At 35.7% G+C, this 17,217-nt stretch overlaps 1 protein-coding gene across 4 annotated transcripts in view; it reads right to left on the reverse strand.

Moving 5' to 3' along the window:
• The window catches only part of PLCE1 (phospholipase C epsilon 1), a 147,887-nt gene that overhangs the window by 82,641 nt on the left and 48,029 nt on the right, over window positions 1-17,217 (reverse strand). For all 4 annotated transcript variants that reach the window (XM_018069161.3, XM_018069160.3, XM_018069159.3 and 1 more), the window contains exon 3: window positions 1,855-2,146. In XM_018069161.3, the coding sequence (XP_017924650.2) occupies window positions 1,855-2,146 (292 nt within the window). The remainder of the gene's footprint in view (window positions 1-1,854; window positions 2,147-17,217) is intronic.

The following is a 17,217-nucleotide window of genomic DNA, read 5'->3' on the forward strand; positions in this document are numbered from 1 at the left end:
TTGAGGTTAAACCCAGCCACAAGAAAAGATGCTGAACAGATACAAATAATCTTTTTATCGATCTATATGGACAGGACAATTTCTTTCTTAAAGTGTACACACCCATGAATGATAACTGCAACTCTGAATTCAGAATATGGCTGGGTTCCTTGCTAATGCTAATGGCTCAGATAGTAACATCATCAAGTAACACTATGTAAATGCTTTTAGAAAGGATCACAGTATAACTGAACATGAACCTTCCACATCAGAAAACTTCAATATCCTAAAGCTGCAGCATATCTCTTCCTTAACAGAGACCAGTACAGTAAATCATGCCTAGACCACTACAGTAAATACAATCTCTACTATCTACACAGGTTGTCAGTGGAATTGCAATTCAAGTTCCAGACCTCGGCATTTTCTCTAATGTCTCACATCCTTTGGTTCAGAATCCAACAACAAAAATGTACACCACATAACACTGCCACCCCAGAGATCCCCAAAGTGTGCAGTGCAAAGTGTGCTGGTACACAGAGCACTCATGTGCAGTAACTAGCCCAGCCTCCACAAAAAGATGCAGCCATATCAGCAGATCAGGGTGTCTGCTGCTGCTTCCAGTTTCAAAGCTCAGTTCTGAAGCACATGACTCAGTTCTTTTAACCTTGCTTTCCAAGCTGTCAGAGGAATGTATATACTTATTCTTCCAAAGCACTCATCTGCCCAGAACCAATAAAACCCAAACAAAATAAAAAGGAAAACCCTACCAAAATAGGACACTGTACATATCTCTGTCTCCCACAGACAATGAGTGTATGTGAAGCTTAGTAACATTGTTCAACGTGCTACTGAAATTCACTCAGATGCTACAGTTTGCCATCTGTACCTGTCCTTCTTACAGTATTTTAGTGTCTCTCTCTCCCATTTGATTCATCTAAAGAGAGACTAATTAAAACTAGAGAGGGACACTCTTGGGGATAAAAATAAGACAACCATATCCAAGCATAAACTATACCATTACCAGAAAAAATGAGGTCAGTATCTGCACTAGTTAAGCAACTACACTGAGAATTATGCACTGATTTTGTCATATTCCTGTTAAAGTTGGGCAAACCATAATATCCACAAGCATCACTTCTACCATTGTATGACTGACATACAACATTCTTTTGTTAGGGTATATCAGATGACGATAAATTTCCATATGCTTGAGTAACTTATGAAATATTCTAGGCATTAATTAAAAATTAATCGATAATGTACATTCTGTGCAAAACCATCTTTTAATGCAATGCATTTGTACCAAGAATTCTTTTGTCTTTTTAACTTCCAAAATTGATCAAACTAAATCACATATGGGTATTCTTACTACATAGGAAGATTATCAGCATGGAAATTTAATATGCAACATCCATCCTCCAACTGGCATTTTCCAAATACACAATACCTGCATTATTTGAAATGGTCCAATACTAGAAAGATGATGGATCCAAGAAAAGACCAACAATAAATCAGTAGTGAACTGTACGTACTTAACCACAAAGTGCTATGCTGACAGCTAGCTGTATAATGACAATAACAACCACACAGAGTACATACTCCTTTCTCAGGTCCTGAACTAAGTCAGCCCGTGAGCAAGAGCATTTGGCAAATGAGGAACACTCTAAAAACAATTGCTTAGGTATTAAATTTGGATGCAGGCAGAACAGATTCCAACAAGAAAAAAACCCTGAAAAGGTGTTGTTTTGAAATAAGAATCTATTCAGTTTAGCATGTATTTTAGTTTATTAAACTAACACATCTAGTTATTATGACACATAATGATTGCAAAGGAAAACATCTGAAAACAGGGGTCAAAAAATAAATCTTCATTACCTTTAAGCATTGTTCTTCCAGTTGATCCTCCAAAGATATTTAAAAGACCACTTCTTGCTCCTAATGATGTAGTTGCTTCTAGTAAAGCACCAGTTATATAGTTAGAGAGTGCAGTCCTCTGTAAAGTGGCACGATATTGACAGTAAGCATCTGCTACACATGGTTTTACACAAAACCCATCATCTTTGCAAATACAGACTGTAATAAATGTTGGGAGCTTTCTCCGAAGATGAGGAATATATTCAAAAATATCTTCTGCTCCCTCCTCTTCTTCTCTCACTGTACTGAAGATCTGTGAAGAATGTAAAGCATGGACTGTTAGTTCATTTGCTTAAGATAATACAAAGAACACCAAAAAATTCCAAATGACCATGACATTCTGTAAAGTTGAACAACCTGCAAGATCTATGTATCCACAACTGATTTGTTAGGATTCTGAGCTGGGGTCCCAAAAAGGGTATTTAAATAAGATGTCATTCTGGCTTTCCATCTATGATTACAAGCATTCTAATGAAAATCAGTTTTAAGGATAACCATTAGACTAAAAAAAGGCCACATTAATACACCTGGTTGACATTTAAAACAAAGAATATGCACAAAATTGCTTTTAAGACTATTAAATCTACTGTCCTTCCAGAAAACTCTTAAAGATACCAGTAGCAGAAAAAACAGATCAACTCAGGGTTGGCACTTTTTCTTGCTGAGTGGGGTGGGGTTTGGCAAACAGAAATGGTTTTAAGCACTCTGAGCCCTCTTTCAAAATGTTCTGGTGTCACGTTCATTGCGTTACTTCCAGCCTACGCACAGGTCCTCCATCTAATATTGGTTTAGTACTCTTTTTCCAATATTTGTGATAACACACTAATGAACTTCAGCCTGTGGCTTAGCAACTAAGTAATGTTTGCTTATTTAAAAGAGTCTAATGATCAAAGCAAGAATCTGGAAGAAATCTTTTCATTTAGTATACAAGGAGAGCCTTGATTCTTTTCATTCTTGTATGCTGACTTACTGATTAACATTAAGAATTTGTTTCAATGATCTGTGCTTTGTAATTACAAAGTGCAAACTACCAAACTAAAAATTAATACAGGGAAAGGTCATTGTAACTGTCACTAGGACAGGTGCTATGACAATTTTCATGAGGTTGTTCCCCATCAGTTCTTACACGTACAGAAGAAATAAGCTGATGACTTCATGACAGTTTTTTGTAATTAATGCCTTGTTTCTCGTTGCCATCCTTCCCCACACATAAACAAATTACAGCTATCCATCAACACGGCAGAAACAGCAAAACAGCATCCACTCCTACAAAGCAAGCACACATGTGCTCAGTCAGATGATAAGAAACTGTTTGCACAGTCCGTGCACGCCACATGTCAGAGGCACTGGCACCCTCAGCACAGGACATACACGTGCCCAGCCATGTATCCAAGGAGTGAAGTGGCTCCCGGTACAGGGATGTGCACACCCATCCCCTTCTGCCCTAAGACTGGGATCTGCCCTGTAACTGCTGAGGGTTCCAATGCCCTGCTCCCACAAGGGATCTGACCCTCCGGTAAAAGAAGCCGTGAATGATGAGGTTTACTTTTCATCCAGGTAAATAAACTGCATAAAATCAAATACAATCCAGTATATTAAAGCACATATTTGTTATCTTAGCTTTAATTTTTGTATTAACCGTTTCTTGGGGAAAACAGTAAAATTTTATATTGAAAATATAATTATTAATTAGCAATATAATTCAATTATTTGAAAGAGAACACTGACATATTTATTAACATAAAATAAAAATCAAAACTTTCACATGTTGACTATGGCTATATAACTCAATTCCATTAAGATATGGCTTTTGTAGCCTTACACAGTGAAATGCCGTGGTATATATCTTTTTTCTCCTCTCCCTGCAAATATTCCAGAATTTGTTTGGTCTGAGGTTTCTAGAAACATTACACCTCTGCTTGAGCATCTTTATCTTCTTTTTTTTGGTATATGAATTTTATGGACTCAGACTGTCAGCAAGAACACATTTCTACCATTATTCAGAAAGAAAGTGCACTCAAAGTGGATGGGATACGTGCAGATCTTTTAATCAAGCAAGTGTCTGCAAGGAACAGTACCTTTTCAAAAGGTGTACTGTGAAATAGTAAACCTGCCTTATGCCTGGATTATGAGTGTGTCACACACAGCAGACATAATTAGTCTTTTTAGCTTGTTTAAAAAAATATTTAGTTAATGAATATAATTTAACTTCTCAAAACTGCAGTTACCATCCAAAATATTTTTAAAATTGGGTTCTGCAACTTATAAAGGCATGTTCTGTTGCCTACACAACTAAAATTTCTTTCAGCTGCCAAAGCAAAGAAACCATTTGTTGACAGAAGTAGGCGACAGTGTTTTGCTGGAGAGATTATACATAGAATAATGGTGTTAATCTCTTCTGTATAAAGTAGACTTCAGGGCACTAGCTGTCTCCAAAGACTCTGCACTTCACCTAACATTTTCAAATTCTGTTTGTTTTCATGTATTAAAGTTCTGCATGTGTTACCTCTGCTGCACACTGATGAGGTTACAGAAAAAGACAGAAAAAATACAATGTGTATACTTGTCAGCCACTGAAAAGAATTGAAACAATCAGAATAGCAATGTATCCCTGAGAGGGGAAATCACCTTTCAGAAAGACTGCACCAGGCAATTGGGGAAACTTAATCTTGCCTGGGAGACAGAGAAGTTTATTCCAAGCCAGGGCTTACAGTTCATCCTCGCAGATGGAGTTATATTGATCCGTATCACTACCAAAGAATTACTAACATAATTAAACACGAATGCAAACAAAAAAAGAGTACAATACGGCACTAAACTGACAGCTACCTGTCAAAAAGCAACGATTCACAAGGGCATATCACTCTTGATTCACTTTTGCCTTACATATCAAATTAAAGATTTCAAGGCCATCTGCAGTCTGATGCTGCCATGTCTCACCTACTACATATCAAGCAATAACTCACAAGAAACTTGGGACAGTATCTGAGTCTAAAAGTGTTGTGGTATTAAACGTCCTGCAGTGAGCACACATAAATGGTGACGTTTATACGCAACTATAGTACTTCAAGATTTACTTTGGACAATAAAAGCATGCATTCTAACACTTTTTCTTTTATCTTTTTTTTTCCCCAAAATACTTTTAAAATAAGAAATAAGCTGAAATAGGAAACTCCACATACACCAGTATTCCAATGAAAGTATACTATGGCTTCAAAAGATTTTTACTTTTTTCTATTTTTTTAGGCAGATTTTAATGGTAAGTAAAAGGAAAATGAAAATTATTTTCAACATAAAATTTTTCAGACTACTACAAAAAAATCTCCATCCTCGAATTCAAAAATGAAAATTAGCATTAAAATAAAGATTAAATTCAGGCAGAATTCCATCCTACAACCAAGTCCATATTTGGAAAATAAATGGAAAAACAGATTTTTCACCTCTTAATAATGTATGCAACAAATCATCAAAACTTTACTTTAAAAAAAAACTTAGTTTTGCCTGTAGTAACTTAAAATGGTATCTGCAAGTTAACTTATTGATAACCTTCAGGCAATAAAACTTTCTTACAGTGACAACAGACATATTTTGTCAAGATATTAAAAATATCTTTAAAAATAACTATAAGAACAAGTAACTCATGGTGGCCTTGAAACTATTCCTTACTTTTCTCTTACTTTTTTCCTGTTTAACCATCACTGCAACTGCAAATTGCAATATGTCCTTTACTCCATACACATTAAGCTTACCACGCAGAAATGGCAGGAACCTAAACACCATAGCTCCTTATTGCCCTACAGTTTACAACAGATATTTCCCCAAAATTTAGCTGGAGTTCAAGGGTGCTGCTGTACTGCAAATATTGGATATGGCAGTTCATAAAAAATAATTGTTCTGATTTCTTACTTAAACATCCATGCATCTTTTATTGTGATCTTTTCTTTCTCTTTTCATATTTATTCTCCTGCAGGTATTTAGCTTAAAACTTGGAGGCATGTTATCATGTTGCCAAACATCAAACAGCTGCTTAGTGCATATGAAACCCCAAAACTGGAATTATTCCCACCAAAAATTCCCATTATAAGAGGGCAAGCTTAATTTCTCTAACTTTATTATAATAACAGAGAATATGTGTACCCAAGAAGTTCATCACAAAGAATAGTCATGAAAAATGATGCTTATTGGTACACCATAAAAACAAGAGAAAACAGGGTGTAATGGGGCTTTAACATTTTACTGCATCTGTCCAAACTCTCTCTAAAAACATCTATCAATATATCCTGAGCGACAAAAACGAAATGCTGAAATGCAAGAGGTGTGTGTGTATGCTCGGGTGGTACTATGCATTTCAGTCTGATTTCCTGGCTGTTCACCCACAGAGCGTTTTTGTGATGGAGGACTGCTGACAGCCCATGCACAGCCTTCCTGCGACACAAAGCCTTCCTTTGTTGCATGTTTTTAAAGGAACTTTAAATGCCTGTAAACCAGAATGGTATATTAACAAGTAGTAACACTCAGGACGGTATGCCTTGAAGATCACTTAAGCATCTCCTTTGAAAACACAAAAGGTTTTACAGAACATACAAGTCTAAACACAATTAGCATCACAGGAAATGCTGCTCTTTCCAAATTTGTTCTGTTCCACGAAAAATTACATTAAAATGAGGAAATTCTGATGGTGATTTTTCATTTTGGCTCTGTTTTTTTAGAAGAAAACCCTTACTAATATTAACCAAATGAAGCTAACAATGATCCCTTGGAAGACGTGACCAAGGACCATTCCAATTGCTTTTACATGTATTTATTCTACTATGTAATTCAACAACTATAGCATGGAATAGTCCATAACAGCATACAGTCTGTTATGAAAAAAGCACTTTTGGCAGAAAGAAACTAATATGTCTGGTGAACTTGCACGGAGGGGAGAGGGCTGAAAGGAGAAACACGCATACCAGAATAAGAATTTGCTCAGAACAGAAGAATGGGGCACTAATGCACAGTTGATCAATACTTCAGTTTTATGTCTTAAAAAATGGCACTTCAGCATCACACTTCAGAGCATTTACTCATAAAATTTAAAAAAGAGGTGATAGTGACAGTCAAATTTCTGAAGTTTTGGGTTTTCTCAGCTTTATCTCGTTCAGGTTATGACAACAGCCACAATGATTAGCACATGACATTTCAAGATCACTGGTAAAGTACAAACTCATAGATTATGAAATGCTTTTTTGTAATGATGTTGCCTACCTAGAGCCAGCACTTGTCAGTGGCCAGTTCCTTCTAAGGATATTCAGATATTGTGGGGCTGAGTTTTTTTTTTTAAAAATGAAAGAATAGTCCCCTATTACTCCCTACTATTATCACCTTTTGGAAAAAATGGTATTAGAAGTAGAAATAAACAAATTTTGTAATGACTTTTCTAATTTTCTTTCCCCAATATTCTTACCTGAAAAATTGTTCGTCTAAGTAATCTAAAAGCACCACCCAAACATTATTCTGCTTAAACAAGAGTGAGGCCAGTAGTCCAAGGAACATTTCTTTTAGTTACAAATACAAAAGCCACTTTGGACATGAATATTTTCAACATTTATCTTTGACCTAATTCATCATGAGAGAACCACTCATTTAAATACTCCCCGAACAATGTAGTTAATCACTTGATTTTCAAAGATGCTGCAACAAACAACTGTCAATTGGGATCTGCAGAAATGATGAAATCTAGGAAAAAAGGTCTGCCACTGATCTGGGATTTAAAGGCAAGTCTTGAGAACCCACACAGATTTCTAGGCCAAAACAGAATAATTACTGACCTTGTTTTTAATCTAGTTCAATAGTTTCAAAAATAAGTCTTCCTGTGCAAAAATAGAAATGAATCACACTATTTAGTACAGCCAATACTCCACTCTTCATTTACAGTTATCTAGTCCGAGTAATCATTCCAGGTGCAAAGACACTTGGACATCCTGGAAAAGCACTGCAGCTTTCCAACTTAAACTAGCTCCAAACAACTTTCCCATTTCACAGCACTGCCTAAGCCAGAGACTCCATCTACTTGCTTGTGTGCACTTATTGCTTACAGCACTACTGAAGCCAGTTACAGTGCTTCCTTCATCAGCTTCCTTTCTGCACTCACAAAGCTCAGGGATCTCTGCAGAGAAATTCACAATAACATTTAGTTCAGAAGACAGAAAGAGACCAGATTGGGTACAGATGGGTATTTGCAATGTCAAGGGAAAAAAAAGATCTCTTAATAAAAGAATACTTTAAGATCTACAGCAAAAATGGTTGTATCCTATCTTCTATTGCTACTGCTAAAGCCACCAACTAAAATTTTGAAAAATATTTTACTTTAATTGCAACAGAATATAGACGAAAGACTGCCTAAAAGGAAAAGTATTTTATATTAAACAGCAAGTTAACAAACATCTCTAAGTAATGTCAATCCAACTCAAACTTTCCCTGCAAAAAGTCAACCCTTTGGCAAAATTACAGATACATAAAAACACCTTTTCTGAAAAAAAAAAAAAAATTGGTAAATGTACTTTTTTTTTTTGGCAATTTTACAACATTTGTTGGTTTCAGGACAGTTAACCTGTTCCAGGACAGAAGTTGAATGTTATCACATATTAAGCACAGGTTCAAAAGCTTCCAGTTACAAAATTACATAATTACATTTAAAACAAATAAAGAAAGTAACAGCAGGAGAGACTGGATGTGACCAAGTATAGGGTTCAATTGTGTCTCACTACAAATGTTCTATACTCAAAAAGATCAAAGATGGACAATTCCTACATGACTTTCATGGAAGAGAAAGAAAGAGGTACCACAATTTTAGTGTGTATACTTCTCTGATTTTCAGGAAGAAAGAAATCTTTAATTCCTGGGTTTTTTAATATACGAATCTCTTGTGACAATTTCTGATCATGTATCAATTACAAGAACTGAAATATAAACACTGAATGCATTTTCTGTTATGCCTAGAATAATGTATACACTTGTTTTTCTTTCTATTGTGTTTCTATTATCAAGAAGACATGCCAGAGCCCCATATCTAAAATGGTTGTGCAGGTTGTTCAAAGCCAAGGGATATTACCGGGTTTGACAAAGACGATGCTGTGAACAGCAGAAAGGTCTGTGCTCTGTCTGCACTACTTCTTAGCTCTGCTCACTGAGAAGCCTTGTTCACTTTAGCAATCAAATAGGTGAGGCCTTCACAAATCCTTTCAAGAAATTGAACATTTTGGTAAGTATTTTTCAGTGTTTGGAGTACAAAAGTTAGACATTTAGACTCTTAGAACATTGTCTTCTTCACGGTATTTAGCCGCCTGTGACCAAATAAGCACAAGCTAAGAGATCTGATCAAATTTTTGGCTATGTGTCTCACTGAGTTCTGGTATTTTATAAGAACAAGTAGGGTTACAGATAAAATCTGTGGTCAATTAAATTCCATTCCTAACTTACTATTCAAGATGAAGTAGATGAAGACAAACAGTCATCCACAAGCTTTACTAAATTGTACCATCACTGAAATTTGCAAGAGATTCACTACCTATCTCAAACTTCTCTGATTTCTTGTTTGTCATGACACTCCATTGCAGCGTGTATCTCTAGGTGCACTGCAGCAAATACTGAAACAGTTATCTGGAAGCAACTGCAGTTTTGCAAGTTGGCGTCAAACTCAAAAATTCCCATGGTTTCTCTCCCAGCATCTCATGATCCAACTTTTTTGGCTAACGGGCAACATTCTTAAAGTATGAACAGCCATAAAATAAAATAAAATATTACATATACTTGTACATACACATGTTCTTCATACTCAACAGTATCTGGAGATGTATCTGAATGTCACCCTTCAGATGGCTTTGCAAGCCAACAACTGCCCCACAAAGCAGAACTGACAGCAGTTTCAGCAATGGCACTTGCCATCTAGCCTGCCTGCAGCTTTACCAACAGGAGAAAAAGAACTGTCATCACCTGAAGGAACTCTTGCCAAAACACAGCCATTTGGTGCAGGTTTGCATTTGTGTTCGAGAAATAGAAGGGCTGTTTTGACAACTGATCATCAAGAAAGATGGAGCTATAAACACACATTTACAGCAAAAAACATGCAATTCAGTAAACACTGTTCAGAATATCAGGGGTTAACAGTGTTCTCTTCATCTTTACTTGCTCATTTCTTGCTCTCTCTATGTATTTTCACATGGTGCTTAAACAGAATTTCTCGACTGCTGAGATGCTACTTTTTGTAATGGAAAAATTCCTTAAAATATCCCCAGTCTGCTGAAATGTTGTTCTGTATTTGAAAAAACTGCCTAGAAAATAAGAGAATACAGTCCATGGTACAATTTGAAGTGTACTTCAGATACTAGAAATACTGTGTTGTCTTGGGGGACGGGGGCAGAGGCAGGGAGAGAGCCTTCCTCGAAATACATACACACAGTAATCAATACCACTACAATTTTGTCCAGTACTTGACAAATGCAGTATTTACTATAAGGTGGTTCAGGCATGTTCAGGGTGGTCTGGTTCACAAGTGTTGTTCATCTTTTGCCTGGGACACTATAAGGAAGAAAAACAGGAACTGCTCTGAGAATGCAAGAAATGGAAAGATTTGTTCACTGCAGCAGCACACTAGCATGGAAGCATCAGGAAAGACAAAGAGATTTCTGAGTAGATAGCTGTAACTTAAGCATTGCTGCATTAAGGATGCTGAAGATAGTGAAGGGCCTAGAGAAAAAGCCATACGAGGAGCAGCTGAGGTCACCTGGCTCGCTCAACCTGGAGAAGAGGAGACTGAGGGGAGATCTCATCACAGTCTACAACTTCCTTGTGAGGGGAAGAGGAGGGGTAAACATTATTTCTTCTCTCTGGTGACCAGTGACAGGACCTGAGGGAATGGCAGGAAGCTGCCAGGGGAAGTTTAGGTTTGATATTAGGAAAAGGTTCTTCACCTTTGGTTGTTGGGAACTGGAACAGGCTCCCAGGGGAAGTGGTCACAGCACCAAGCCTGACAGAGTTCCAGAAGTGTTTAGACAACACTCTAAGTCACTTGGTGTGATTCTTGGGGATGGTCCTGTGCAGGGCCAGGAGTTGGACTTTGATGATCCTTGTGGGTGCCTTCCAATTCAGGATATTCTACAATTTGATGCTTTGAATGCAGTGAACAGGAGTCAGCAAAAGAGGAAAGGAAGGAAATACAGTTAAATTAACTACAGTGGGGTTTTCCTTTAGTTTCTTGTTGGGTTTGGGGACTTTTTTTTTTCTTTCTTTGCATTATGTTCTTTTTTTCAAGATTGTGATTTTACAAAAAGATCTCTCTTTGCATAATTTGCAGTTGTGGGCACTGAATAAAAGCAAACTCTGTATTTTATGCCCTCACTTCTCAGAAACTGGTGAGGGGAATAGGAGTGGACATGATGCCAAGACACAGTCTAGCATATACTATCACTTTCTGCTTACAATAGGAATAAACCTACGAAGTCCAAAGAAGTTGCTCTCTTTGGGGCAAGGTGTGTACAACTGGCAAAGGAGGTGCATGTATAGAGTCTGTCCAGTCCCCTTACACATCGAAGGAAAGAACACATCACAGAAAAGGAATAATGGTCTTCAGGCACCTCTTCATCATAGGAGTCAATGCTTGTCCCAGCATACTCATAACAAACTCTAATTCACTCATGGTTTTTCCAATAATGTCCAGTGTTACAGAAGGACTGTCACTGCATGAGACCCAGATCTTTTCCTTTGCTTTTCTGTCCTCCCTGGATACCCTTCCAGCAGCTGTCTTGTCAATAACCTTGTTGTACTGTCTGTTCTCAAAGACTTTTCAAACTTTTGTGCTCTCTTCAAGGGTGAGGGAGATGAAGATCTTTACAACGTCAGGACCGAGTGCAAGACAACAGTACTGTGCAACAGAGCAATAATGCTCACTTACTCATCAGCAATTTTTGCTGTGTATTAAATTCTAGACAGTAAGTTGTAACTGGGCAAAATGGCCCAGAGCAGCAGAGGACACACAGGAAAACAGATGAGTTGACCCTGGTAGCATGGAGAGTTGTGTCGATGGCAGTTGGAAGGCTGCCAAAAGAGTCCAAATACTAATATTAATTTACTGATGTTATTTGAACTTTGTACAGCTTCAACTGCAATTACAGAACATGCATTACATCATCAGCCAATATTTTGTATGAATTGCATCCTGTTAAGGATGAGATAATTTCAAGGAGCAGAAACTGAATTTAATTTGGATGAAACCATCTTGCACAGGCAATCCTTAAGCACAGCTCATCATTCTTCAGAATAGCCACTGGTACACGACCACTGTCTTCAGTAGGGAATTTTTTTCATTTGTTATCACATGAAAATGATGATGCAGTTTTTAAAAATGCATTTGAGAGCTGGATTTATTTATGACCAGAAACTAAAACAGCAGATCCAAACTTCCAGCAAATCATCATCTTCACTTCTGATAAAACTTGGTTAATTTTCTATTTCTGTAAGGTAATGTTACTAATTTTAATAGCCCTTACCAAAGGAAAGATGGACTTCACAGATTTGAAAGAGAGAAAAAGCAGTTTGGTCTAATTGGAACACATATTTAACACAGCATCGCCAAGCTCAGAGAGTCCTGCTTTTAAAGAACCATGGCAGATAATATACTTTGGATCCAAATAACTACTAAGAAGAATCAACTTAAGATATAAAACAGAGGCTGAGACAGGCATTAACTGTCAGTTGAAAGATTTTCTGTCAATACTTGAAATTTCAATTTGATTAAGAAGAAAATGAAAGGATGACACCAAACACAACATAAGAGCTCTTCACATCACTTTCCAGCAATGTGAAACAGTGAGAGAGACCTCTGTAATCTTACCCAGAAAAGGACAAAAATATCACTTTCTGGTCAGACAGGTCAGCTATTTATACTTCCGTTGGTACAAAAGTGTATGCGAAAAAATATATCTTTTAATAGTTATTAATTATTTTATTACTAAGTTCACTTGCTAATGTTTTAATTTTAAATCATATTTATAATTTTGTAGCACTTCTCAACTTATTGAGTTAAATTTCTGTTTACTGTTCTATCCTTATCAATTCTTCATACAGCCAGTATTCTCTTTTATTTCCTGAGTGTTTATTTACTTCCTCCAAACTTCTATCAACAAATTCACTTACAAACAATACGCTGTCTTAGTAACTAAATAAATGAAATTAATCTATTCAAACCTATGTTTGAATCTATGTTATTTCCACATAACTAATGCACACATTGGGATTTTTAATGAAAAGCTGATAGTTTTACTAGTCTGACGTGGGTCACATCTTTGAACATCTGATCACGTGGATTGGAATTTCTTGAGTTATCAGCTTTCAAAATTGCCTATTGTGTGTTTACCATAAAAGTATATGCCCGACACATTACTACTTTTTAAAAATATATTTTAGTAATAACTTTTGAGATGTCTTACTGATAAAAAAAATCATTAATATAAAACTTCATAGGTGTGTCATAAAAAGTATTTAGAACAAGAAAAAGACTAGTAGGTTGACTTTTCAATTCAGCATAGAAGTTTTACTGCAGCTAAGTACATATATAAAATAGACTAATTAGGATAAAAACTCCTTGTCAGAAAGTAGACTGAAATAATTCATAGTCCAACTACAGAGACATTGGAATATTAAATGTGTCATGATTCAATAATTACAACTTAAGAGAGATGCAAATTTCCATTGTAAATTCCATACATCTTTGGTACCTCAAACTGTAATGGGATGCTACTATTACAGTGGGTCACTGAGCTTTCCAAATGCAAGCAAAAAATAGTATGAAATTCTAACAGAAGCCACGAAAAACTCTATTTAATACACCCCTGAAGGCTTACTTCTTCAAAGGTAGAAAAAAATTATTTCAATTAGGTCATTAAACATTTCAAACAGGCACCATGTTCATATTTTTCATTTCTGAAATACTGACGGTGTGATAGGTGCATTCAAGACAGGTGAACACTGATCAACCAAAGTAGAGGAACCCAACAGCCACTTTATTTTTTTTTAACTATTATTCTATATGTGGAGTGATAGTCTAGATTTTCTCTAAGAAATGGACAAAAAAGCCCCCGCACATCAGGTACAGGCAGAAATCTGTATGGTTTTGTACCCTAGTAACAACTTCCCACTGGAGGAAAGGCTTCCACAGAACTCACACATTTAAAAATAGCTGCATTCCCACTCATGTGAAGTGATTATTTAAACAACTTTGAAAGATGAGCTTCCTGAATCACAAACTGACAATAAGCATGAGGGGTAACACACAGGACAAAAAAAAAAAAACACTTAAGAGATCTCCTGTCAATGTGACCATCTTAAAAACAAAGAACCAAAAAGACAACCTAAAAATTCTAGCTGTTGAAGACCATATCTCACCATCCCTTATACGTTTGGTTTCTCATCCTCTTTCTGGAATCTCATCTATTTGTCAAAGTTCACTATAGTTACTTCTGCAAAACTCTGGTTTTACCTGTTTTTTAAAAATAATATTTTAATACGTATACCTAAATAACTGATTCAGAAAGCATATAGTCTGTTTCATTCCTGTATCTCTCATATTAAAATTCATAAGATAATCAATGGTAAGGGGTAAAGTTCACAGCACTGGCTAATTCAGTTTTTACACAGTGCAATGTTGCACCCCTGTGACTAAAGGAACTGCTTAGAATTGCTTATGAAGGTCTCCAGCTCACCATAAAGGTGCCAAAGCTCCAACACAAAGTATATGTAATAAAACCATCTTTGTAGTTATACAATGACTATTATTATTTGTACCAAAAAAGGCTCATATTGGGATTTTATTGTACTATATATTTTGGATTTACGTTGAAAGGTGGATGTTTTCAAATCTATCAGAAACAGTTCACAGTTCCACAGTCAGAAACCTAAGTATTCCATAAATGTGAAGTGCAACAGAACCTTACTGTATCTCTAAATATTTTCATTTATAACCAATTGTAAATGATATTGTTGTAAAAGACTGGTAGGCGAATTACTGCAGTTGTAAAATTTATGCATCCTATCCATGGCATATAGCTAATAAAAGAGCAACTTTTCCTTAGCACAGGAAACTTAGTTCTCATTTTCTAATTTTGTAGACACTGAATCCATGCCTATTTGTTTGCTTGTACTTCAGCTGCTGGGTTCATAGGGTCACATGAATAATTATAAGATTATTTTGGATAGTAGTTAGGGGCCAGGAAATTCTCAGAGTTTTCATGACTGAATTGTTTAATAGACTTTTAGGTCAGGCTACAGAACATGATTTCATGAAACAAAATAACTTTGTTCTATAAAGAGGCATTTTCCACTTTAAGGTTTTTTTTAAATTACCCAGAAATAGAAAAGGCACCATTGCTTGCCTAAAGTAACAACATAATATTGATACTTTGAACTTAATTTTTAAATAATGCGTCTAATTTTACTTTACTGATATAAAGTGAGTCTTCATTCATCACTGCTCACTATGAACACCTAATGACAACCCCCCAAAAAATAAAAAAGGGCTACCTTGTAAATGTTTTGAATAAAATTTTTGGTTAAAACTAAGCAATCACAATAATACATCACAGTACAATGAAGCACGTTGGTACCTTGAATCAGGAACATAGTACCTTCAACACTACTCATCTTGCTTAGTCATTAGCTGCTAAGGAAGACTGTGCTGTATCTATAGAAAGTTTCTAAAGTTTAAGAAAGCTGAAAATATTAAGACAGTGTGAACAACTAATACACAGTGCAGTAAGCTAAAGAAATAACTTCCCGTTTTCCTTCTTTCCAGATGGTGTGTTCAACCACTGCCTTAAACTTAATAACTGTTCTGCAGAACGCAGTACATTCAATTTTCATATCATATTTTTATTTCATGATACAATTTTGATAATAGATACCTAATATACACCAATAGCCATACTTACATTAAGACAACTGTATACTAGAATAAAACTGTATCTACCAAAGTAAATGTTTCTGAGTATCATCTGAATCTGCTAAAAAGATGAAAGGATGGTAACACTATGACTAAGTTAAAATTGATGGTGTCTCCAAATAGAGTTTTGGAAGCCAATTCCAAGATCTAAACACAGGACATTGATTCATTAATTGTATTTCCAGTTCAGTTCTACTTGCCTGAAAATCATAAAATAAATAACCTAATGTTCTGCAATTTTCAAAAGTTCTAATTCCTTCATCACATTTAGACATGCTTTTTAAAGTAAATATGCTTGTTCTAAGAGAAGAAAATGAGTATGAATGAGAAAGAGCGAGTGATGGAAAAAGGGAGTAGGAATGAGAGCACATTCGTTCTGTATTTAAATTACACTTTTTAATTGTTGATGAAGTAAGTTTCTGCAGGATCAGAGTATATGCTCTCCTTTCTTTTCCCACTGGAATGGAATGTCACTGGAGGCTTCATTTTCAGAATTTAAGGCATCTGGCTTAAGACCAGAAGAACAAAAATATTTTAAATTAACTTTCCTTATTCTCTGGGGATTGTTACAGACCCAGGGACTACAGTTTAGTCATCCATGAGATTTATTTTGCTTTAGCATTAGCTTCAACTAAACTTTGTATATACAAGAGCTTCCTTACGAAAATTCATAGCCACTCTGCTCACTGTAATCATTTTTATAAATTGCAATTATATTACACTGAATTACATGCGTAAGTGACCTGTGTGTATGCTTAACCTCTCAAAATGAAGGATAAAACTTAAATTCCTATTATAAGCTTCTCTTTCATACTATCACACCAGTTTTGAGAAAACTTTGTCTCATTTATCTGTAAGTACACATGCCCAATTTGGGATTCTTTAAACTTTTACAAAAGTTTTTCACCTTAGTGAGAAATAACAACTTTAAGAGAACTGAGTACAGATTTGTTTTGAATTAACTGCAGCAAGTTTTCATGTACATAATAAAGTATTCATGTACTTTATTAAGTAAGCAAAAACTGTTGTTTGGAATAATTTTAAATAATTATCATAGAAGAAAGGAAAAATGTTGGAACTATTGTATGTTTCCATGAAAGCCTAGTAGTAGCATAACATTTTACTGAAGTCCCAAATACCTACAACTTGACAAGTACACTCTAAAGATCTTTAGAGAGCATTTTTGTCACAGTATCATCATTCTGAGAATAAGCAGGAAGAATTTTTGTTCAAATAGTGCTACTATAAGAACTGGAGGGGACAAAAAAAACCCAGAAAAAATACTGTTATAAAGGTTATATTGACTGTAGTAGAGAAGAAATAAGCAAAGATAATTTCTGAACCCTTATTTT

This window comes from Manacus vitellinus, unplaced genomic scaffold (genome assembly GCF_001715985.3).
Source record: "Manacus vitellinus isolate BGI_N305 unplaced genomic scaffold, ASM171598v3 scaffold_15_pilon, whole genome shotgun sequence".
NCBI lineage: Eukaryota > Metazoa > Chordata > Aves > Passeriformes > Pipridae > Manacus > Manacus vitellinus.